The sequence below is a fragment of the Micropterus salmoides genome, unplaced genomic scaffold (assembly GCF_014851395.1).
Source record: "Micropterus salmoides isolate LMB-PRFRI ecotype aquatic unplaced genomic scaffold, ASM1485139v1 Ms_hic_scaffold_11, whole genome shotgun sequence".
Classification (NCBI taxonomy): Eukaryota; Metazoa; Chordata; class Actinopteri; order Centrarchiformes; family Centrarchidae; genus Micropterus; species Micropterus salmoides.
The window spans coordinates 33,949,902-33,975,967 of NW_024040152.1; the positions used below are offsets into that span (position 1 = coordinate 33,949,902).

Genomic DNA, 26,066 nt, shown 5'->3' on the forward strand with positions numbered 1-26,066 from the left:
ATGGAAAGAAGTTGCATTCAGGATAATGAAGCATCACTAGAGGGGAGGCTGGTGGCTTACATACTGTATCTTTGAGAAACTAAACCACTGTGTCGTGCTCTTTCTCCTGGTCTGGTGGTGTTGTTCTTGTGGTAGACCTTGGCGTCGGCCTGCTCCACAGATTTCACAGAAGGAATCTTTGTTTGAGATTAGTTTCTTTATTCTGGAAACGAGAAAGTGGAACATATCAACGCCACGATAAGAAACCTAAACCTCCTTAATCGAGAGCGGAGAGTCATGCTGGGTGGGAAGAATGGTGACCTTTTGTTATTCACTCACATTTTCCAGTCTGGATTCTGGTGCAGGAAAGAGAAACACTTAAGTATTTGTATTTACATACTCAGTTGATTGAATGACTCACAGCAGAGAGGTGGTCAGAAGTGTGGATGTGATATTTGCTGATCACATGAAGCCTGATGTTCCTCTGCAGTCCTGTGGTTTGTCAGTGAAGCAGACTGGAGTCTGTCTCCTCTGTGAAACATCTGGATCCTCACAGCGCTGCGTTATTATAAACTATGATAAACCGGTCGTGGGCCACATCTCCCTCTCTCTCCCAGTGGTTTCTTTAATGTGTGTTTTATTGCAGTGAGGACGACTGCTTCACTGTCTGAACCTGGACTGTGTGAGAAAGTTTGGATGTCTAGAAGAACACAGAACATGAATTAACATTAGGCCAAGATCCTGATAGGATATTTTAATAATCAGTGAAGTTAAGCTGCACACAGCGTCGCTATAATGAGCTTAATGCGCCCTAAAATAACAAAACACAGGGAGACCGGGGTTTTTGCACCAACAACAGAAAGAAAGAGAAAAAGGTCGTCCGAGTGAATGTGGAAGTTATTCACTCTCGAAGCACTAATGTGAAATTGCACGCAGACTTTGGGGACAAACAACATGAACTTGGTGGTTGGTGCTGCTGGTAACAGCACAGAACTGAAAAGACGCCAAGACGTTTGTTTTGTTGATTGGTTCTACAGGGTTTCTTTAGCAAACGTGCCTAAAAACAAGTGAAATCCTTCGCAATGTCGTACGCAGGTGTATAAGTGAGGTGCCAGTCTACTTACCACCCGGACACTTACAACTGCTTTTATTTTCAGAAAACTTAACATGTGTTAATATTTGCAAGAACATAAAAACATTCAACAACTAAAGCTGATGATACACGGAGCAACTTTCAGAGCAATGGTGCTGGGCAATGTTGCCGTCAGTGGAAATGAGTAAATCCCCCACCACTCCGCCACCCGCCGCTACTCGCCGCTATCCGCCACCTGGAGGACTGCCCAGCAATATTGCTTAAAAAGTTGCCATGTGTATCATCAGCTTAAGACATAAACTGAACAAAGTTTCACATAGATGTGACTAACATATATAGAAAAATGGGTCCCTGAACAAAGGGGGGGGGTCAAAAGTAACAATCAGTATCTGGTGTGGCCCCCTGACAACACCTGCATATACGTGTCGTACGCAGGAAGGCCACAGTTATGAAAACTTGAACACTAAAGAGACTTTTTATTACTGACTCAAAGGTGAGAAAAAGAAAAACACCAAAAGAAAGCTGCCCAGCGTCCCTGCTCATCTGCGTAAATGTGCCTTAGGGATGCTGCAGGGAGGCGTGAGGACTGCAGATGTTGCCAGAGCAATTCAGTGGAATTTCTGGGCTGCGAGACGCCAAAGTTGTTGAATGGTTTTAATGATCATACAAATATTAACACATGTTAAGTTTGCTGAAAAAATTGAGAGGATGTTTATATTTTTGCTGAAATAAAGAAATAGTGTACATACTTTATAATCCTCCAGACACACCAAACTGACTCCACCTCACAGTAAGAGATCTGTCACATCTAGTGTTGTTGTTCGGTGTTTTGGCTTGTGAGCTGAATTATTGTGACTTTGTTTTTAGCACCTTTTGGCCGTAAGAAACGACCTTTTGTTCGTTTGTATCCTCTGTATGTGGATAAAAGAGTGTCATCTGATCTGAGCACGAGGGAGGGGAAAATCCAGCTGTCTGATGTTTTACAACAAAGGCAGCTGAGAAAGATATTCTGAGGGAGGAGAGCGCTCAGAGGAGGGAGGCAACAGGAGGAACCTGGGATTCAAGCACTTCTCATCATCCGGACCGCAGCGTTATCTCTGATTTAAAATACTTAAAAACATGCAGACACTGACTCAGACTCCCATGTACAATTTTTCCCAGCATCACTTTGATCAATTGAAACCTCCGAAGAACATTAAAGGAATTCTTCAGAATTAAACCACAATGACCAGAACGTTTCCATAGAACAAATGTAACAAGACTAATAAACCCAGGAGGCACTTCCACACAACTCCGAATGAAAATGATTTTATGAAGCCTTTTGGGGACATTTCTTATTATTTTTATGTGTAATTTAATTTCCCCGCAGGACGTTTTACCTGCACAGGAACTCCTGGGATGAACAAAGTAGTTTTTACAGTGTGCATTACACTGCTGGTGCCATGTTTCATAGACACACGCTGGCTTAGAAACTTTAAACTGAGTCCAGAGAAAACAGAAAGTCGCTCACTCTGCGGGCAGAGCTTTTTAGATGAAGGTCACCAGCTTTTTCGTTCACGCTCCATCTGGAAAGCAGAGCCGATCGCAGGCAGCCAGATCCAGCCTGGGGAGACTTTCTATTCCAAGGAAAGAAACATTACGCAACTACACAAACTGCTCTGACAGACCACTGACCGGGACCCTGTCTTCTTCACTTTTGTGCAGAAACATCAGCTCAGTTAGGAACCGAGGAGCAGAATCCAAACGCACGGGTCTTATCCAATCCACGGTTCTTGTTCAACATGGAACTAGTACACACATACTGTGGCGAGATCAGTTTCTCTGACTTTACGACAACTTGGATCTGCTTTCTCTTCTTTCTGTGTTTCCCTATTTAGTCTTGTTCTTCAGTCTCCTGTCACGCCAGCAGACGAACCAAAGCAGAAAGCTTCCAGCAGCACTTTAAATTACTGATTTCCTGGCGTTATTAACATATAATACTGTATTCAAACACCACATCAGTGTTTGTTAATACCTAGCGTGATGGAGAACAGGATGCAGGAAACGAGGCTCACAGTCAGATTGTCCTTATGAAGTTGAACTGTTCTAATTTGTAAAAGCATCCAAACCCCAGATTTTATACACTGTTCATGGTTTTGAATCAGAACTTGACCGATATTGGACCGATTACTTGAGAGTTTACACAGATAACAGTGCACCCTCGTAGGGTGGGGCTCTATTTATTCAACTCTATAATAAAGGTATAAAATGCCCCCAAAAACATGAAAAAAAAAAACCCAAATCTGTTCTCTAGTTCACCAGGTTTTGTTCACCAACATGTACACACCATCAATCAGCCATGTGAAGTGAGGAAAATAAGTATTTGAACACCCTGCTATTTTGCAAGTTCTCCCACTTAGAAATCATGGAGGGGTCTGAAATTTTCATCGTAGGTGCATGTCCACTGTGAGAGACATAATCTAAAAAAAATAATCCAGAAATCACAATGTATGACTTTAACTATTTATTTGTATGATACAGCTGCAAAGAAGTATTTGACCACCTGAGAAAATCAATGTTAATATTTGGTACAATAGCCTTTGTTTGCAATTACAGAGGTCAAACGTTTCCTGTAGTTTTTCACCAGGTTTGCACTGCAGGAGGGATTTTGGCCCACTCCTCCACACAGATCTTCTCTAGATCAGTCAGGTTTCTGGGCTGTCGCTGAGAAACACGGAGTTTGAGCTCCCTCCAAAGATTCTCTATTGGGTTTAGGTCTGGAGACTGGCTAGGCCACGCCAGAACCTTGCTATGCTTCTTACAGAGCCACTCCTTGGTTATCCTGGCTGTGTGCTTCGGGTCATTGTCATGTTGGAAGACCCAGCCTCGACCCAACTTCAATGCTCTAACTGAGGGAAGGAGGTTGTTCCCCAAAATCTCGCAATGCATGGCCCCGGTCATCCTCTCCTTAATACAGTGCAGTCGCCCTGTCCCATGTGCAGAAAAACACCCCCAAAGCATGATGCTACCACCCCCATGCTTCACAGTAGGGATGGTGTTCTTGGGATGGTACTCATCATTCTTCTTCCTCCAAACACGGTTAGTGGAATTATGACCAAAAAGTTCTATTTTGGTCTCATCTGACCACATGACTTTCTCCCATGACTCCTCTGGATCAAACTGAAGACGGGCCTTGACATGTGCTGGTTTAAGCAGGGGAACCTTCCGTGCCATGCGTGATTTCAAACCATGACGTCTTAGTGTATTACCGACAGTAACCTTGGAAACGGTGGTCCCAGCTCTTTTCAGGTCATTGACCAGCTCCTCCCGTGTAGTTCTGGGCTGATTTCTCACCTTTCTTAGGATCACTGAGACCCCACGAGGTGAGATCTTGCATGGAGCCCCGGTCCGAGGGAGATTGACAGTCATGTTTAGCTTCTTCCATTTTCTAATGATTGCTCCAACAGTGGACCTTTTTTCACCAAGCTGCTTGGCAATTTCCCCGTAGCCCTTTCCAGCCTTGTGGAGGTGTACAATTTTGTCTCTAGTGTCTTTGGACAGCTCTTTGGTCTTGGCCATGTTAGTAGTTGGATTCTTACTGATTGTATGGGGTGGACAGGTGTCTTTATGCAGCTAACGACCTCAAACAGGTGCATCTAATGTAGGATAATAAATGGAGTGGAGGTGGACATTATGAAGGCAGACTAACAGGTCTTTGAGAGTCAGAATTCTAGCTGATAGACAGGTGTTCAAATACTTCTTTGCAGCTGTATCATACAAATAAATAGTTAAATTCGTAAATTTTTGAATCGTTGCCCAGCACGACCCAAACCAACAACATGTTGTCCATCTCTGTGCTTAATGCAGTAATTTTCTCAAACAGCTTCTCTCTGTAGTTTCTACTGAGGGACTATTTTCAGTGGCGGATGAATCCACGTGTTGCTCTAGTGAGGGGGCAGCAGGACGCCGTATGTGGGACGGAGTTAGGCCCAATCCCAATGTCCCCCCTCACAGACTCACAGACTTTAAGGAGCATTCCCGGGAAGTCCGTAAGGGCTCGGGGGCCGTCCCATTGTCAAATCCTCAAGTGCGCGAGGGCCCTCTCGGGACATTTTGAACCCTTTTTAGACCCTTTTCATAAGTCTGCAATTCTGCAGACTTTGCCTGAGGGAATTGCCCACAGTTCATAGCGGTATGACGTGAAACATGGGGTTTTCCAGGGGAATCGAGAGAAAAATCACGGCAAATTTGCGTTAGAAGAGAAGAAGAAACCAAACACTGGTGTTAAAATTGTTAGAATTTTTCTTAACTTAAGATGCTGCATAGAACACATGAAGTCAGAGAAATGCAACCATCTTATTAAGAAATTGAAAAATGATAAGTCATCCTTAAAAACCATGATGGTTACAGAACTGGACTTCTTCAGTGGTCAAATCAAAACCCAGATTGTTCTATGTGATTGTGAAACCCACAAAGTGAACTTTCTCCAGCAGAGCAGGAGCCCACATGCTGTTGGCCCGTGTTGATTCTCTTCTGTTTTGTGTCCTCTGTTTGTGCAGGGGATGGCGGAGGAGGACAAGCTGCTGGCGCTCAAAGACTTCATGCTGAAATTCAACAAGGCCAAAGCCAACATGGCCAAGCAGAGTCACCTGGGAGAGGCGGCCCAGACCGGCAACGCTCTGCATCACCGGCCGCCAGGTTGACTTGGTCAAACCCAGGGCTGAGGCCGAAGACATGATGCAGCGTTTGTGCTTTAATCACAATGAAACCCTCGTGTCTTCACAGTGTCGTCTTTTTCATCAGAGGTTTTCAAAAGGTTTCATATATTTAAGTTTGTAGTTTTTATTTAATGAACTAAAACAGTTTTAATCGCTGTACAGTCATTTACTGTTGCACCTCCTAAATGTTCGGGGGGGGGGAACATGTGCAAAACAGAAGGTATCCTGACTTTGAGTCCCTCCTGTGGGTCCAAAACCAACAAATCCTGCATTTCCCATAATGCAAATAAATAGTCTTTCATTAGACAACTGTTTTCAGAGCTTGTGGAGGACCAATCAGGATTAGTTAACTCATAGTGATGCATTTTGGCCCATCATGTGCTGTTTTGTATCTTGAGAGGTGGTGAGTCTGATAGTCTAACAGGGTGTCCGCAGGGTCTTTAAAAGTCTTAAAAGGTAATAAATAAAGTTTGCGAAAATGAAGGCCATTGAAAAGTATTAAAAAGTCTTAATTGCCATTTAACAAGGTCTCAAATTTTGTAGATATTTTTGTCAATGTGAAAATCCTGTTTGCCCAAGAGTTTGTGGGTAAACGTGCGAGCCTTTCACTCATCCGCTCCTAAAAGTAGATCTGTGCGAACTGGAAAACTGATTTAATGGCCCCGTTACTCAAAAACAAGATGCGCTGTCAGCAGGTGAAGCAGTAAGACAGAAGACAACAGGGAAAATAAGAGCAGCGTGTAGGTTTAGCTTTAACGAAGGCTGTCTATTTAGCTAAATCAGTGCCTTTATTGAAACACTTTCAACTGTTCATAAAGCCGATGTGCCTCTTTAGTGTCACTTTTCGCGAACACATCAGTCACAGCCTGAATGGAGCGGGACATTAAAAAAAAAGTCATCGTTCTACATAGTTATGATTATTGACGCATTAGTAGGCTTCTTAAAGTTAAAGTTAGAGACTAACTACTACCATGTAGAGCGTTTTCCCTGCACAAACTTAATGAATAAAAAACACCCCAAAATGAAACATTATTATTATAATAGTGGGAAGCTATATACTGTACTGTTATATGAAATTATAATGAACATAGTAACATCATATAAATATTATATTAATATCAAACTAACAGTTTACTATTATATTAACATTATACTTTAAATATAATGTTGTAATATTATGCTAATACACTCATAGCTCCTCCTCCAGGTTGTGGATGCATCCTCTGCAGCAGACAGATGTAGATTTAGCTAAAGCCACATTGTGCTAATATGTGCTGCCAGCCGCCTTCTCCTGAGAGCAACATGTTCATCTTGTTCTATTTAGATGTTATTAGGGCTGAAACGATTCATCCAAAAAAATCGATTCATAAAATGCTTCGACACAAATTCATATATGCAGCAAAACAAAAAATAGTTTAAAACTTGACAGGTCAGACAGAGCAAACTGCAGGGAAAACAGAATTCAACTTTTAGCGTCTGAAATGTTTAGATGCTCTGATAGAGTTCAGAATTGATCATGAGGACGGCTGCTTTACTTCAAACAGTGTCTCTGTGTGACCCTGGACTGTGTGAGACTTTTTGGATGTGTAGAAAACTCAGCATGTTATTAAACATTAGTTCCTGATGAACCTGTCAGCTTGTGCTGCTGTCGCTCGTGCGTAAATGTGCACAGCGTCTCTCTTCATGGGGAGACTCTTCACCCTGTAATTTGCTAAACGTATTTATTTAAACTCTGCCTGCAAACAGCGCTGCTCTCAGTTAATGCATGCACAACGTTATCATGTGTTTCCCAGGTCTGGACACTGTCCATCGATGAGGAAACAGTTTTTCAACTTGAAATGAGGGTTGCGACGGTGTAACCACCACTTTTTGAAAGCATTTGCTAAAAGATTTCTGAAAATTAGCTTGCAACATGAAATGTTAGGCTAAATAACAAATACAAATTCTATGAGAACTACTTGCACAACAGAAAAGTATGAAATGCAATGTAAATATAGAAGAAACAGATCTGCCTTGTTCAACAAGCAACTGATTACTGTATTATATTCAATGATATTTTTACATTCTGATTTGTCACCGGCCACATGCATTTTGTTTCCCTTCATATAAATAAAAACATTTACACCATAAATTGGTTCAGAAAATGTCTCTAGAATGCAGGAATTTGAGTTTAATGCTCCTTCGTACCCCTACGCTGTATGCCGTAGCCCTACTTCGTACCCTATACGCCGTACCCTATACGCCGTACCCTAAACGCCGTACCCTATACGCCGTACCCCAACGCCGTACCCTATACGCCGTACCCCAACGCCGTACCCTATACGCCGTACCCCAACGCCGTACCCTATACGCCGTACCCTATACGCCGTACCAAACCCCTTAGTCTTTTCTTCTACACATTTCCATCTTGTTCTTTTTCTCAACCGGTTCAAGGGTTGCACAGAACATCTCCTCTGGTGACTTCTCTTATTTTTGCGTTTTAGTAATTTCATTAAAAGTAATTTCTGTTAAACATCGATCCGCTCACTTTCAGACGCCATTGTTTAAATACTAAATAAAATATTATGTTGGTAACTTTTTTAAATTAAAATGTATTTTCTAATACATAATATTTTCTTGAGTTGTCACTTAAATTATTCCAAATATGTTGTAATGTAATATGTAATGTTTCCAACAATTTTCAAACCCAGAGAAATCAGTTATTTTAATAATCAAATTTAATTTGTGGCCTGTCAGTGATGTCATATGATGGATTTTAGTCTTTTGTAATTGTTTTGATGTGCGAGACCCCTATCGGCAGAAATGTGCGTTTAAGCTAGCAGTTGTTCTTTATGGTCATAGAAGTTGAGGTGAATAAAAAATCCAAAGTAAGGATTATTGAAGAGTCAAAAGTGGATGTCACGTATTTCTGGTGAGTAGTATTCTCAATAAAATATTTCTTGTAAATCTCAACATGTAATCAAATATTAAACCAAAGCTGTTTGCCACTGCCAGGGCGTTACCTTTTATCTAGATTGTTAAAACAAGTTACCATCAGAGTCCAGATTTCTTGTTTGTTTTTCTCTGAACAGGTATCAGCAGAAACATTTTTCTTTTATCAGGGAGCAGCAGGAACAGTCTGTTCAGCAGCAAATGTCCCCGTTAAAGGGAGGGGAAGTGCTCGCCTCACGCACATGCCCGCCTGCTGAAGCTGAATTGTCTTGAACTTTTTGTACAACGCGCAGCACAAATCACTGGAAGAGAGACTGATCCTCGCTGTTTGTGAGTTTCCAGAATCTGTTACTGTTTAACTAAACAGGACATCAGCAGGAGGGAATTCACACGGCAGAGCGTCCCCTCAAAACTAGATGAAGGCCTGGCAGGTAAAGTTATGCAGCCTGTAATTTTAACTGAAGTTAAACAGGCTACAGCTGTGTAGTGCGCAGAAGCCGTTGCCATGGTTACCCTCCATAGAGCGTTTACTCGTCTGTTCTGATCACCTGAGGACCGAAGCACCAAAGACCGCTCATCCTGCAGTAAACAGAAATACAAACACTGGTAGTGAGGTATTTAAAGTCAAAACAAGTTTTCATTGTTAAAGCTTCTGCAGAGCAGGATTGATTGTTTCCATCTCCTGCTGGTTATGTGGAAACCTGTGATAATGACGGTGCAGAGCCTTTTGAATTACAGTCCCGTGCATCTCCATGACCAGAGCTAGATCTGCGCTCCTCATGTTTTACTGTAACTCAGCAGAGTAAATTACTGCCATCTGCAGCCAAACCACTGAAGAGAAAAACAGCCTCGAACGAACTCCCCTCTTTAATCTCCATCATTAATCACTTTCTCTTTGTGTTCTTCAAATACCCGACTGTCCTCAGATGCCCACAGCACTGCAAAAAAATACTCATCTGATGGGGGTGTGGAGTCCTGGAAGTGTGTTTTTGAGTCTTAAAATATGAAGTTATGGTGACTTAATTTCCCAGTTTTTTTTATGTTTCTTACATTTGCGCAGATGTCAGTTCATGTTTATAAAAAGTTCTTAAATTATGAAATCTTCAGTCTAGGGTTGGGCGATGGCTGACAGATGGTCGTTGGTTGAGCAGGCATCGTGATTGTAAAACCCCCCGACCCCCCACGGCAAAGAAAAAAATAATTTTAATCACCACGAACATTATTATAAATTTTCAATATGCTTCGCACCTTCCACACAGGACGCCTACACCTCAGGTAAACACACCGGCTTAACCCGCCTCTCTCTGTCTCAATGTAGACATTGTCTGATGGAAATTTTGTAGACATCGCCCAACCCTACTTCACTCAATGTGTTTTTTAATTGGAAACGAGACTAAATCTCAAACTTTATTAAAAACTCGAGGTGCCATTACAACCTAGAAAGAAAATTTTTCTTTGCAGTTGTAACCAGGACATCTGTTGAGCATGTGGTGATGCCAAACATTTATACACTTGTTAGACCTCTGTGGCATGAGAAAGGGTCTAACATGCTGTTTTTATGTACCTGTTGTGTTTTGATCCTGCAGCGAGGAAGCACACAAAGCAGGATTCCACCATGAATGAGGAGTGGAAGAGCATATTTGGATCTCTGGAGCTGCCCTCCGCCCAGCCCGCCACGATAATACTGCGTCTGGTCCAGGTGTGGCTGAGATTTATTGGTGTTTACAGTAATCAGTGTGTCTGGTGCTGTATTGCCAGAGGTACATTCACACCAACTCTGTTTTCCAAAAGGGTTTTTGTTACCCTAAATGTGTTTTTTGGGCACATGTTCAAAGCCATTTTGCTAAGTACTGTCTGGAGAATTGGCGTGTAGATGTGTCCGGGGCGGGACTGTCACCAAGCACGTAAAGTTTTGTGCAGATGTGATCATGTACACTGAAGTTATAACAACTTCCTGTGTCATGGTGAAGAATTTAACTTCGCCGCCACACCACAAAAATTCACAAGTTTTACAACATGGCCTCATCATTGTGTTAAGGGACAGTTTTGGAGTTGATTTGTCCAACCTGCTCAGAGTAGTACATTACAGCTTAAAACATGTCATTTCCTGTTGCCAGCAGGTGGCGCTATGACTTTGAGTGAATATTGGCATATGGATGTGTTTAGGGCAGGACTCTTATGATGTAATCTAAATCTTGTGCATGTGTGAGCATGTACACTGAAGTTACGTATTTATGGGCGAAACCCATAAAATCCAAAATTTTCCGCCGCGTCTGAATTATGTGCAAAGTTTGGTGAATTTTCGAGCATGTTTAGGACCCTAAAATTGAGGTTACTTTGCAGAAAAAAGAAAGAAAGAGAAATATAATTCCTTCAGTTTCAATAGGGACCTCACACGTTTCGTGCTCAGGCCCTAAAAAAGATAAAGCTCTGGAAAAGATCATGAATTAGGTTTTACTGCTCACCAGTTGTAACTACTGCTTTCTTGTAAATCTCCAAACTCACTATGAAAAAAGACGTAAGCAGACTTTTCACCTGCTTCAAGGATGAAAATGAATACAACAGGCATTTATTTTGTTTGCAATATGTTTTCTTATGTACATTTTATCTAAAGTATCTCCTCTAAAGCTGCAGACTTTTCCTTTTTGTTTCCATTTCTGCCAATTTCCTTTTGAATTTCACATAATTGCTATTAAACATTGTACACAAAAAAAAACAGAATATGGTAACATATCACAAAGAAAATGTGGGGACTTTTAAAAAGTAATAAACACAAATTCTGTCTTGAGTCCTGGTTTTAGAGTTGATTTGGCTTCGACTAAGATGACAGTAGGTAAATTATTGTGAATCAGCAGTAACTGTAGTTTTTTATATTGTTAAAAGGATTTAATTTCCTGACAGCAGTAAGATGTTTGGCTCTTTTCCTGCAACACTGATCCAGTTACAAGCTGTTAGTGACTGTTTGACTCGTCTACTTGGTTTCATTTCTTTGGCAGAGGACACAGAAACATGTGCTTCTTATTATGCAATAAGAAGCACATGCAGCTGAACGTGTAGAGTGATCTCTGGAGTATGAAAGTCTGTTTAGACTTAGCAGCTATAGCTAGCCAAAGGTAATAATGTAACACTAAAAATGAACATAGGAAACTGATGTTGCTGTTGTTTATCAGAAGAGGAGAGAACCAACTGGGTTTCCAAGTAAACCTGAAACCAAACCAAAGCTGTTTACTCAATAGTACAGGTTGCTTCGATCGTTTCGATTGGCTACTTCATTAACAAGCCTCCTCTACATGCGGCGCACCTGCTGCTGAGAAAACTTAAGAATCCAAAAGATGTCTTCTGTGTCTTTTCACCGACTTTATAAAACATACAGCTGACGGAGAAGGTGAGCAGAGGAGACGCAGAGAGACAGGAAGAGGAGGGGCAAGCAGCTGTGTTTGTGGTTAGGGAGGCACCGAAATGAAAACATTTGCCGAACACCGAACAAGTACTACATTTATTTTGCTTTATTTCCCCACTGCATAAATTAAACAGTCAAATTGAGCTTTTTCCTCAGTGTTTCCCACAGGATGTGGAGAGACTATGGTGGGGGGGTCCGGGGCCCGAGAGGGTCCAGTAAAGTAAATTACATCTGTCCATTTACCTTTAATGGACACATGTAATATTTTTTATACTTTCTGTGAATATGATCCAATTAATCAGTTCAGCAGAACAGCTTCTGCAAACGGCTTTAAAATGCTTCCACACTGCCGACATATCAACGCAATTGTTAGGTAAAATTTCTTTGGTCTTTTGAGTTATTAGGCAGAACACCATAAGTGCTTTTTGTTTGTTTTTTTGCTATTTTCAGCCTATTAAATTCGGTGGCCGAACATTCGGCGCGTCCGTATTTGTGGTAAGAGGCCAGAGGTGCAGGGGGTAAAAGAGAGCTAAAGGGAAAAGCAACAGATTCAAGAAGTGTGTAAACACTATAATAAGGTGGAGAATGAAGTAGAATTTAATTGGTGAAATAAGAAATAACCAACTAGAAATAGAAATACACCGCACGAACACCTCCCTGGCCGCCACCGCCACAGTTACACTGTCATTCTGTGTGAAACACTGAATGAAGACCCAGTTGTTACTCCTGAGCTACCTGCAGTGCTCTGAGAGGGAAGTTAATGTCACGGTAATGCTAAAATAATATATAAAATATTACAGACGAACTAACTCTCAGCTGTGTGTTGTGTTGTGGACTTCATCGTCGATGATCAAGGAACTGTTCAACAGATTCACTTTACCATGTGTGTCTTGACTTCACGCACGTTTATGAATAAATCCAGAATAATTAAGTTCAGATTGGGTTAAAGCGCTGAGGGACTTGGAGGACCTCGGACCAGAGTTTTCCCACGGTTCTTCTCACACGTTGTCAGTCCAGCCGCAGACTAAAGAGCTGTGAAAACATTTTAAACTGTGTGTCTGTACGTTAACAAACCGCCCAAATCCCCCAAAGTTCAGCCGTTCCAGACGAGGTAAGAGGTTGTGTTTCATCCATCTCGTGCGTCCTCGTGAGAGAAAATCAGGGTATTTTTAGATGAACTTCTGTTAAACTGAGACTGTTGAGCTTGTAAATGGTTCACAGAATACCTGGAGAGTCATGGAGGTTTGACAGTTGCATCCCAAACTGGTGAATTTATCGTACATCAGAGGCCACTGACAGGATGTGTTGCAGTATTGTCCATTCCGGCTCCTGTAGTTCACCTCCCAGCTGTCTGTTTCCTCCACAGGTACGAGCAGCGGCACCATGGCCTGCTGGGAAATGCGGTTCCAGCTCCCCATCTCAAACCACTCCCACCCAGCCCGAATCAGACGACTGCTGATGCATCCGCTCTACCAATCATCGCAGGTCTGATCGGTTTATATAATTAATATGTGAAATGTTCTTTAGATTTAGTTTAGACTGAAGGACCTTTAGCACAGTGAACTATTAAATAAGATCAGTTTAACCTACCAGGACGTTTGAGTCGAGTGTGACCGAGTGTTTGTATCTGAAAATCTCTCTCTGTCCGACTGTGTGCAGCAACTGTTTGATAACAAGTTCGTATCAACTTTAAAGGAGTCAGGTGTTCTGTGGCCACTGAAAGTGTGTGTTTGTTTGGCAGCCGTCTCCTCACAGTGTTCACGGGATCTATTGCAGTCCTGCTGACGGGAACCCTCTGCTGCTGACTGCTGGGTCTGACATGAGGACCAGGTCTGAACCAGACAAACACAACAACACCACACCGCCTCCGTACAACATCAGTGTGACACAAAACACAGTCCGTGTTACGAACTGAAGGTTAAACCAAAACAAAACACCAGATCTTTTATTTTAGACATCTTTAATTGTAGATTTTGAAAAGCTGCTCCAAAATCTGCAGAGCTCCTCAGTCTAGAAGGAGCCGGTGTCACCGTCATCCTGGTTCCTCCAAATGTGGGTTTTGTACATGACCCACAAACAAGTGAACGGACCCTTAGTGAAGAAGTGGTGTGAGAAAAGGATTCGTTAGCCGTAAAGAGAAAAACACCACATTCATTTTTACTACCCCGTCTCATCTTTGCCAGCTTTTTCACTACTAATTACTTTGCATCCCTGTCAACAAACACTCCAGCTGCTTCCTTTTAACAGTTGCTAAGCTGAGTTACTGCTCAGAGGAGTTCAGCAAAATTTCTCCTCACAGACACAAATAAAAACAGATGAGACTGAATCACGAAGGCTGAAAGCTGAGATGTGAATTATTGGACACGGCGGTCAAAACAAAAACAATAAAGAAACGCAGACAGCTGGTACTTTATCATTACACTCGAACGTTTTAGTTGTGGTTTCCAGGTTCTGGGATCTGGCATATCCTGAGAAGGTCGTACATCGTGGCGGGAGGAGCCAACGACTCGCTGCACTGTCCCGTTTGTTCTCTACAGCCGGAAGATCATCGAAGGAACTGCAGTCGTACAGGTGGGTGAACACACACAGGTGACAGGTGCACTACTACTACTACCATCTTCACTCCTATTGTTAGTACTACCACTGCTGCTACGTGTAGAAATACAAGTTTATACTACTAATATTACTACCACTACTGCAAATCATACTACTACTGCAGTTTTTACTAATACCACTGTTTCTACTGCAGTTTTTACTAATACCACTGTTTCTACTACAGTTTTTAATGCAACTACTACATTTCAGCTCAGGAAATGCATTTATTCTAGTTTCATATCTTTTTGAGCTTCACTCAGAAAAATCTAATTTGTCCAATTAGAGTGCAGACAGGAAGAGAGGCTGATGGGAAATGTAGTTTCTAACTGGACCAACTGACCAACATTTCTGAAGTTCTGAAGTCAGTTTGAAGGTGTTTTGATGTCCAGATCGAATTCTTCTGTAAACTTATTTCCCATCATGCCTCCTGTGAGTGAGGTTAAAAACCATCTCACGTGTCTTCTGCAGGAGATCCACAGTAAACAGAAGAGCGGCGTGGTGGAGGACTCGCCTCGCCGCGGGCCTGAATCCCTCCCCGTGGGACACCATGACATCATCACTGACATCGCCAGCTTTCAGACCACACAGGGATTCATCGTCACCTGGTCCAGAGACGGCATCGTCAAAGTCTGGAAGTGAGGACGAGCGGCGGCAAGAGACGACGCGCCAACAGTACACACACACGGGATTCTGACTTTAAACTCAGAATTCAATTCTGAGTTATACGCTGTGTTGGAAACGGGCTAAACTGCTGTCTCAGAAGGTGTCTAACAGAACAGCGAGGCATCGAGCGCTGTTTGAAACTGCTCGAACGATCTCTTCCTGTCTCCTGAGATGCCTTCAAGATGCCCCAGTAAGGGCCAGTCGATGGTGACTTGACGCTGACTATTACTCATTAACCAGCGCGACTGCGGCCGCCGTAGCTTTCGAAAACTGGTCAAGATGGCGGACAAACAAGCCAAATTTGTACACAAATATACGTTTTTAAAAGTTGTTTTCTTGCTTTGATTTTTGAAAATCTAGCGAGAACTAAACACTGAACTCTGTCATATGAGCCCGTGACTGTAACCAACCAAGTTTGTTCAGTCTGATTTCTGAGGTGTCCGTTAGCCGTTTGGCTTTTCAATAGCTAGTTAGCTGACAGCTTCTGACAGCCAGAAGAGACGCAAGACGGCGTGCTGTCGACACACGTTGCCGTAAGTGCTGCCCTAGAAGGCTGTTCGAAACTAATGTAAACAGAGCTGCCATCACCTGAAAGTGATGCCTTCTGAGGCAGCTGTCTGTTACGCCATCGAGGCAGCGAGGCAGCTGCCTTCCGTTTCAAACACAGAAAAAAGTCAGAGCTCTGAGATTAAAAGAAGAATTTTGACTTTAAAGTCAACTCTGAGAAGAATTCTGAATAAAGCTGATGATACACGGGGCAACTTTTTGAGCAATCTTGCTGGTGGCAAGTCCGACTATGTTTTGAAGGGATAGCGGTGGTGCGGGGAGGGAGGCGGACTGATGGGGGGAAGGGGATTACGGTAGTAATCATTACTCATTACCACTGACTGCAACATTGCTCTAAAAGTTGCTCCGTGTATCATCAGCTTAAGACAAATAAGAATTCTTCTGACTTTAAACTCAGAATTCAATTCCACTGTTTCTGTTGAACAAGACGCTTTGCTACATTTTGTCGCCGCTGAACTCGATCCAGGTCTGTCAGGCTCTGGATCTTATGTTGCGTTCCAGGCGACTTGGAAATTTCCCGACCTGCTCTGCTAACTTCAGTAAGTGTAATTAAAATAGATTTTATTCGTAATAATGGTCCTTAGCAAGTTTGTTCATAAAACAATTAATTTTGATAATTTGTAAAATTTTTATTATAACATTAAACATTTTGCACGTGTCCCTGAAATTGCTGTCCACCCCGTCATTGTGGGGTCTCTTTAAGAAACAGGCTGATGTATTTAGTGACATCATCACCAGCAATTTGTCTTTGTTCATTGGAGGTTTAAACAACTGCTGGAAGTATATAACATTTCTACACTTCTATTTCTTAATTTTCATCACATTGTGTTTGTAGCTGGATGTTGTCAAGCTTAACATGTCCACCCTGTCATAGTGAAATATTAATTATTAGAAAAACTTTTTAGAAACTCAACATCTATTTGCTAAACAGTACACGGTCACCTTCAAAATGAATGACTTTGCTAACTGAGGGGCCACCATGTGCTCACTTATTGCTAACTTTAGTGAAAAAGTGTCCACCCTGTCATCAATCGCTCTATGACAGGGTGGACATGGTACATTACATGGAGGACTTGTGCTTAGTTTCCCCACATTCTTATAATTTTAAACCTATTTATTAACACTTATTACTCACATATATGCTTTACTTTACTGTAGTAGGAGTGAGCAATATGGAGTTTGTTTTATAATATTGGTACCAGCAGGCCTTTTGATGATCATGATGAACTTTTTTCTATGTAATTAAAACAACAGTCTGCGATCTAAACATATAGTCTATATAACAGATTTCATTACCTTTTTAAAAAAAACATTAGAGCTCGACCGATATATCGGACGACGTTGAGCTAATTGCGTTTAATTGGCATCGGCATATAAGATATGAGAATTAAAAAAGAAAGATAGAGTCAGACCTTCACTCATGTCATGGGTGTTGCATAGTTTGTGCCTTACCACAAAAACCAGAGAACAAAACAATCAGCTGACTGGAGTTTACCAGAGCTTACAGGCACTCATCACTTTATTATATAATATTCTCTAAAATCACGTAATGCTACAGCAGCTAAAGTAGCCACAAAGCTAATGCTGTGTTTATCAGTGGAGGAGCGAACGTTAATGAGCTGTTAAACATATAGTTTCTGGTGTATTCTAAATATATCTGTGGGCTTGGGAATTATTTAGTCTCAAAGGCACTTTATAGTGATAAAAACCAAGGTACGAGGTTACGGTAAACAATATCTGAAAGTCCTCTTCTGCACAAAGGTTTTTCAGTTAAAAAATGCCCAAAAGTCAGTAAATGTTTTCACATTTTTGGGCATTTTTTAACTGAAAAACCTTTGTGCAGAAGAGGACTTTCAGATATTGTTTACCGTAACCTCATGTGTTTCGTTCACTTTTGGCGTCATGCACCTGGAACGCTTCGAGGTCTGAAATAATTTCCAGGTTCCGAGGAGTCTGAAACGCAGCATCAGATCACAGTACGTCCGAAGCGCGAGTATAACCTCTGTCAAGCTTGTCAAGATCCTTATTTTAGAATGAAGCTTTAAAAAAGGTCAACTAGTGACGGCATTTCACCCGACTCATGGAGCAAATGTTAGCTTCACCTGATAATGTCTGTTAGCGACAGTTAGAAAATCTTCAGAATCTGCTTTTGTCTGTCTGAAACTACCCATTCTTCTAAAAAATGGCTATTGAATTTGAATATTCTGCGGTAAGTCCCTAAAAAAACATCTGCAGCACATTCCAAACTGTAAAATCAACCAAAGGAAAGAGCCCTAATAACAATTTGTCTGTGAATGTTGAGATAAACATCTGTAAATATGAGGCTTCGGTAGCATAAACACAACAGCTGCAGGTTTAATCCCGACTCATCATAAATCCCCTTCGAACTAACAAACTGTTCAACAGGAACTCCAAAGGTTTTCTTAAATTCTTTATTATTTATTATTATTATTTTTTTTTACATGAAGCACCATTGGTCGGTTTGAAGAACCACAGACAGTGATCTCTACATCCAGACAGACAGACGGTGACACAGACTGAAACTCAAAGACACATTTCAGACCTTTTAAGGCTCAAACTGGGACCCGAGCCGTTCTGCAGCCACTCCAGCTATGTGTTTACATTAGTGAGATAAATCAGACGCTAACAAGAAACAAGAAACTACACATTAACCCGACCAGACACTACTCTGAACAAAGATCTGTCCTCTCACAGCCTTTGTTTCACAGCAGCAGCTCGAGTTCAGTTTGATCCTTCACACGATTATTAAAGGAAAAATTCTGGGTCTCGTTTTCAAGGTTTGGTCCGTCAGGGGAAATAAGACTTTATTGTTGTGAGGACGGTTTTTAACCCTGTAACTCCAAGCGTATCTCATATGATACGTGAGTTTTAGAGACCTCTACATCATAAGTGTGATATATTTCCACAAAAAAAACCTGACGCATACAATCAGACACCTTCAACGCACAGATAATACCACCAGGGGGCCGACAGTCGCCCACCATAGGTCCTTCAGTTTGAGACCGCCAAAATGGAGGTTGTCAATCAGGGACCTACAGGTGGTTTTGCAAGGAAACTTTTGCCAATTGTAAAGGTGAGAAAAACATTTAAATTGTTTTTTTTTTTTTTACTGGATTGAAGTGATGTTAAGTTACTTAATATTTCTCAACTTATTTTATAGTAAAATTGTGTCGTATCAAATTAGACACAGCAGGTATATAAGGTAATTTATTTATACATCTGTAACTCATAGTTTTATTGGATATCCTTCATTATGCATTTCATTGAGCTATAGTCTTTTAATTATTTAAGTAAAGTAATTAAAGGCATAATTGATTATGTGTGGCAATTCAAATGACATGGAGCAGTTAGGGGATGATGATGATAAAAGGCTTAAAACATGTTGTGTCCTGCATGTTTTTTGTTGTTTTAGAAAAAAATGATGTTGGCAAAACATTGCAATAAAGTCTGAATGGATCAAATATGATACAAAACAAAACTCGTACATACAAAAGGCTATTCAAATCTGTTTAAATTTGGTATAAAAAAAACAAATTTTCTGGCAATTTTTTGATGGTTCAGGCTTTATTAAACGTCCAGGGTTAGAGCGTAACCCTCAGCCAGGGACTCTAGTGTTTTTTAGAGTATTAGACCTGAAGGGAGTTAAAAGTTCCTGCTTGTGATAATATTTGTGATTTGCTTTTATTTGTACACAGTAGAAAGAGGCAGGAAGCATCGAGAGTACCAGGCAATAAAAGCAGAGGCGGGGTGAAGTCAGGGACGGTTTCGCTCGGCAGTAACTAGTTCGTACGACGGGTTGCCCAATCGCTGCTGCAGACAAATGAGTTTGGAGTTGTTATGAACGTGGGTGTGAACGTCAGATCGACCTCGCTAACCCGACGCCAGAATGATTGAGTGTTCCAAACAGCTACTGTCCCTTGTCGAGCCTAAAGTCCTACACTTCACAAAAATGAAACGCTAACACGCTGTACACGTTTTCAGTCTTTGGGTCCGTTAGATTTGTCACCAGGACATCCCAAGATGTAATTTTAGGCTTCTGGTTCTCTGACTCCAGCTGTAAAGTTACTAAAGTTACCAGTGCTGCCCTCTTCCACAGCTGAGACCAAAACTCTGAAAGTAAGATGTGGGCATGTCTGGAAGCAGGACTCACCTAGAAAGTGGCTGAATTGCAAACAGTTATTTGTGAATACTGGAGCTGATGATCACGAGATAAGTTTCATATCTTCAAAAAACTAACTGAAATGAGCACACACAGAAAAAGAAAATTGTCAAAGTTTTGCAGTTGCATTTGAAATTGACCTGAAAGCTTCAGGTTCAGTCCTGTTTTTGTCTTTCAGCAGTCGGATGCGAGTCAAATCTATCTTTACTGCAGCTGATGTGATGTTAAACAGCTTCGTCTCTGATTAGCGTCCGTCATGTTTAAAGCAACATTGTGTAGTCATTTTTATTCTAAACTCAAAGCTTTACAATCATTTTGATGGTACTCTGTTTGTGAATGGCGTCTCTGTTATTACCGCTCAGGGCTCGCTGCGCTATGAAACATTGGAGTCACTTATCACGATAACAGAGGAATACTTTACGGCGTCAACATGACTCATCAGCAAGCTATAAGAAGCAGCAAAAATATATATCCAGGGGTGGAAATTAACTTTTTGGCTCACCTGCCAAGAGGACTGGTAGATGATGTATTGACACGTAACTGGCTTTATCTACAGAGCGGCAAATTACACTCTGAAACAGTCAGGGCGCCAAATCACATACAAAAAACTAATGCTACAAAATGTTGCTTTAAATCAACGTCCAGCAGAAACAAAACAACAGACTCTTCCTCGTGACCCAAAAGCTCTTTAATCAGCAGCTGCTGCGTTTCGGAACAGTTGGAACTTTCCCTGAAGGCGTTTAAGCCAGAAACTAGTTAGCAGTTGAACTGTTCCAGAACAACCTCAGCTGTGAATAAAGCGACGAAGATGCGTGTTTTCTGAGGTGTTGCTGATAGAAGTTTGCTGTACAGAGCTGTTTTCTTCCAACCAATCCGGGCGACATCCTTCCTCATCGTCTCTCGGTCAGACAGAGGTTCTCGCACTCCTCTTCCGTCTTGAAGCGGTTGCCGTTGCCGCCGCAGCCGCCGTACCAGAACCGAGAACATTCATTCTGTTTGGTGTCGAAGAACCACATCATGGTGTAGTTCTGGCAGCTGCCCTGGTCCTGGCTGAGGAAACAGGTGTCTGTGAAGAGAGAGAGAGGTTATGGTTTACAAGAAACTTCACCCCACAGCCTCCTGATATGAAGCATTTCAGATTCATGCCGGTGATGAAGTCCTCTGAATTTAAGGCATTTCGCCTCTTTTATCCAATCAGCTACTGATTTTGTACATTTTCCTTTCCAACCCTCAAAGCAGCCATTGGTTTCTGTCCGTCTCTTTGAAAACCAGCTTCCAGAAACATCCGTAAACATCTGTTTCATTGTTCAGTACAGTTACTAACACTATAGACCGATCTAAAATAGCTTTGTGAAACCGGCATTAGAGGTGGGAAAGTTTACCAAATGAACCAGTCAGTCTTCATCCCTGAACTCTTTTTAAAAGTTTTTCTAGTTTTCCACCTTGTCTTACTGTATTGCGCCAAACTGTAATGGGCTCGTTGCTGCCCCCCCGAGGCCAGAGGGCCAAAAACACCCACTGGTACTTGACTGTAAGGAAAGCCAAGTGAGCTCATTCCTCAATCGACACAAAGCTGAGTTATGCTTTGTCAGAAGAGTTTTAAACAGCGCTAGAAAAAGACTTCAGTGATGAATGGTCCGCAGACGCTGCTGTAGGATCAACCAATAATTACCTTTTTAGTTGCAATAGTGTACAAATAAAGCTTCATTTCCTTCCACTGCTGCAGAATAACTTGAAGTTGCTGAAACAGTCTCCCAGATTTGTTGCTGCACCAGTACACTGGCTAAAACCACTTGTTATCAGAGTTAATGCTAATAAATAACTAATCTAGGTTATTTTATAGGTTAGATTATTCCAACACCACATGAACATGGGGGAAGACTAACTGCTGCACGTTTCCTGACCTCCAGTAGAGAGCAGAGCTCTTCATGGTTAAAGGTTTAATGCATGTTGATTATTAAAAAGATTGAAATGCTCATCAGGACTGTAAATGAGCTAAAATAGGCTAAACCCCCCCCCGTTAAGAAACAACATCCCTCCTTCATTTGCAGGTTCTTCATCAAACACAGTACTCAACACGAACACAACAGGTGAAATGATCAGAGTGTTTTGTTTTTTACCTTTGGAAACAAAGCTGGCGAGCTCCGGCCTCGGCAGGATGTTTGGATCTGAGAGAGACGACAGAGTCAGCCAGAAGCTACAGGTGTTTGATCAACATCAGAACATTTAGAGCAGGCGGAGCTGCTGCTTCCTGAGGTTTCATAAAAACTGTTATCAGTTCACACCTACATAAGTTAAATATCCGGCACTTCTGTAATGTGGAGTGGAACGAGATCTGCAGCCTCTGAGGGGATTTAGACTTTTAGTTTTGTTACTGTACTCAGAGTTGTGATTACAAGAATAGTAAAAATGGAACATATCTGTGTAGAGGTGTGTTTTGATTCTTAAGTTATACACCACTGGTTTTAACTCCAGTCCAGACCACTCCAGGTTTCTAGTTCTTTTGTAAACATTGGTTTAGATCCTGTCACAAAAAACTTTTACCAAAGTTACCAAAACAGACATTTTCAGATTTAAAATGAAAAATTAAATGAAGGAGTTTTGTTCATTATTTCATTGCAGGATCAACCGATGACCAGCTGCTCCGTCTGCCTTCATTAATATAATATATATAATATAGTACAGGTAACGCTTCTGTATTAACAGGCTGCTCCAAGGTGTTTACTGCAGAAATGTGTTTCAAGGCTTCATTTCCTTCCACTGCTTGAAGTAGTTAACTCATTATTTCATCCCTGAAAATTGTTTATCTCTGGAGTTTACAGTATTCCTCAGTTTTGCTGACTTTGTCTTTACCTTCTTTAGTTATTCTGGAGCAGTGGAAGGAAATGAAACATGTCTACAGTAAGCTCCTTGGAACAGCCTGTTAATACACCCTCAGAAGCTTTCTGTGGACTATATTATAAACTCACTTTCAACTGCTTTCATTTTCATGTGTAAATATTTGTATGAACATAAAAAGATTCTACAACTAAGACATAAGATACATTAAGTTTCACAGACAACAGAAATTGAAAGATGTGTCCCTGAACAGAGGGAGGTCAAAATCAAAAGTACCAGTCAGTATCTGGTGTGGCCTCCAGCTGCAGAAAGTACTGCAGTGCATCTCCTCCTCAGCTGCACCAGATTTGCCAGTTCTTGCAGTGAGATGTTATCCCACTCTTCCATCAAGGCACATGGAAGTTCCCGGACATTTCTGCCGCAGCGTTAGCCTGTTGCGGACAGCCTGAGCGCTGATGGAGGGACTGTGCGCTCCCGGTGTAACTCGGGCAGTTGTTATTCCTGTCCCTGTCTTGCAGAGGTGACGTTCTGATGGACTGATCCTGTGCAGCTGTTGTTACACAGCGAGGACGATCAGCTGTCCTTCCTGTCGCCCTGTAGCGCCGTCTCAGGCGTCTCACAGTACGGATATTGTAATTTATTGCCCTGGCCACATTTGCAGTCCTCACGCCTCCTTGCGTTCATGCAGATGAGCAGGGACCCTGGGAGTCGTTCTTTTGGTGTTCTTCAGAATCAGTAGAAAAGTTTTTATAACTGTGACCTTAATTGGCTACTGTCTGCACGCCGTTAGTGTCTTACATTGAGTGACTGTTTTTGGTTCATTGAATAAGCATGAAAATTATTGTTTACCACCTTTACGATAAAGTTCTGCAGTTATTTGGATGTTTACAGAATTATCTTTGAAAAACAGTGTCCTGAAAGTGTCCTTTTTTTGCTGAGTTTATATACACACACACACACACACACATATATATATGTGTATACATACTACAGGGAAATAATGAACAAAACTCCTTCATTTAATTGTAAATTTTAGATCTGAAAATGTCTGTTTTGTTGACGTAAACGTTTTTAACTTTGCTGCTTACTTTGGTACCATTTAAGGTTTTTCACTGGACTTAAAATGCTCAAATTAACATAAGAAGAAGAAGAAGAGAAGAGCACTACAAACAGACAGTATATTAAACTTATAAGACAACATTAAAAAGAAGAGACGCTGTTAATATCAAACATTCACAGTCCACAGAGACAGAGTCGGGACTTACTATGGCCACACGTCCGGAAACATTCATTTTCCGTTTTAAAGCGGTTGGCGTTACCGCCGCAACCGCCGTACCAGAAGGGCGAGCATGCACCGATGGCTGTGTCAAAGAACCACGCTTGGACATAGTCGTGACACGGGATACCAGTATCAGACTCCAGCTGACACTGGGCTGAAAGCAGAACACACACATTTACTACAAACACTAAGAACAGTCCTCCAGAGCAGCAGCTTCACTTCACACCCCGCCCACTGGCAGCGCGTGTGTCAGTCCGATCGTAACACCTTAAACTGAATTAACCGTTAATTTGAGACGCTGTAAGGTGGAACTGTGAAGAGCTGCTGCTGCTGCTGCAGGAGAACACATGCGGATGCACGAATCATTCCACACAAACACATCCAGGTTTTAGTTCAATCACAGAGTGTGGTGTGTAACGAAGAGGCGGTGTTAATAACAAATAAAACAGGTGACATATAACACATAACAGAGAAGTGGTCAACAGTCCGTGCAGTTAAATACAAAGCGTGCATTCAGCTAACAGGATGTAACTCGCTCTCTGTGGGCGAGAAAAACTAAAGCCTGCAGGTTTGAGGCATCAAACCTTTTTGCCCTGCTGGTGTCTCCAGTGTATACAGCGCATTGATATCGTGGGCAGAAATGAACAATCCAGCCTTTAGGGGGCACTCTGTGGTGCTGAAGCAGTGCAAAGGCCATTTCTATTAGTTCTTTCTATTTGTTTGTCATATAAGCAACATACTAGTACATGTACGAACACGACTGCACTTGCATCGAGTCACTGGATTAGAGGCCTTTAGTTATTTTTCTTTACAACACGTGAAAAAACATTCTGCATCAGTTTTATTAAATGTGCAGCGTTGGGGTGTCTTCAGGTCACAAACTAAACTAAATGAAACTGTCCACGTGTTTGCTAGAATCTGGCTGGAATATGTATTATTTTAGAGTCGACCTATGAGCAGTGAAGCCAGCTGTGTGTGTGTGTGTGTGTGTGTGTGGGCTACCGTTGAGTTTCACTCCTGAGGCGAATGTTTGGCCGTCTCCTCTGGACAGCGTGTCGATGATGTCCAGCTGGCCGGTCTGAGTCTGTCCTCCTGTCTGCTCCTCAAACCTCTCCTCTTCCTCCTCTGCAACCTCCCAAAGCACAGCCGGCCCCTGACTGGACACACGGCCGCCAAAACAAAGATTCATAAGTTTCCTTCACTCATTTCATTTGTTTCCTCCTTATACAGAACTCTGAGGCTGCAACTGTTTCCAGAAACAAAATACTGCTCAATTCCTATCGTAGTGTCTCAGAGCTAAAGGTGTTCGACATTTAGTTTACTAAAATACTTGGCTATGGAGGTGCAGCAGGGTATTTATTAAATCAACTAATCATTTCGGCTCTTCAGCACGAGCTATGTTTATAACTATTATCATGGTAGTAGGTAATTCTGCAGGCGGTGTGAGTTACCCGTTCACAAACGTTTGTTGTCCTCCATCTTGTCCTGTCAGCTGCTCACAGGTCCGTGTTAAAGAAGGAGGAGGATACGCGTTCATTCCCTCTGAAATAAGCACAGATTCACATTCATTCATTCATGCAGTGATGGACAAATTATTCCGATCCTTAAAGGGCAACTTCTGTATTTTCAACCAGTTTCCCCATGTTTTTGGTCCAGTCAAAGTACGTCCACTATAAGTGTCTGACAACATTACAGAAAGGATCCCTACAGAAAGAAACCTTTTTTTTTTTTAAAAGAGGGAGATCCTTTTTGTTGAAACAGAAACGGTCGATATTTCACTCTCATAAAAACCCCTTAATAAAAAAGTAATTTTACCCTCGCAGGAGAGGGGAGTTGCTGGTCTA

The 26,066-nt window shown here is 41.8% G+C and overlaps 1 protein-coding gene across 2 annotated transcripts in view; it reads right to left on the reverse strand.

Moving 5' to 3' along the window:
- Positions 1-18,341: 18,341 nt before the first annotated feature.
- LOC119898157 (collagen alpha-6(VI) chain-like) overlaps positions 18,342-26,066 on the reverse strand; it is an 82,979-nt gene continuing 75,254 nt past the window's right edge. Inside the window, exons 39-43 of one of the 2 annotated variants that reach the window (XM_038712341.1) lie at positions 25,674-25,764; positions 25,225-25,379; positions 24,209-24,376; positions 22,226-22,273; positions 18,342-21,171 (exon numbers count right to left, since the gene is read on the reverse strand). In XM_038712341.1, coding sequence (XP_038568269.1) covers positions 20,996-21,171; positions 22,226-22,273; positions 24,209-24,376; positions 25,225-25,379; positions 25,674-25,764 — 638 coding nt within the window. In that variant the 3' untranslated portion in view covers positions 18,342-20,995. The remainder of the gene's footprint in view (positions 21,172-22,225; positions 22,274-24,208; positions 24,377-25,224; positions 25,380-25,673; positions 25,765-26,066) is intronic. The other variant, XM_038712342.1, reaches the window with a different exon arrangement.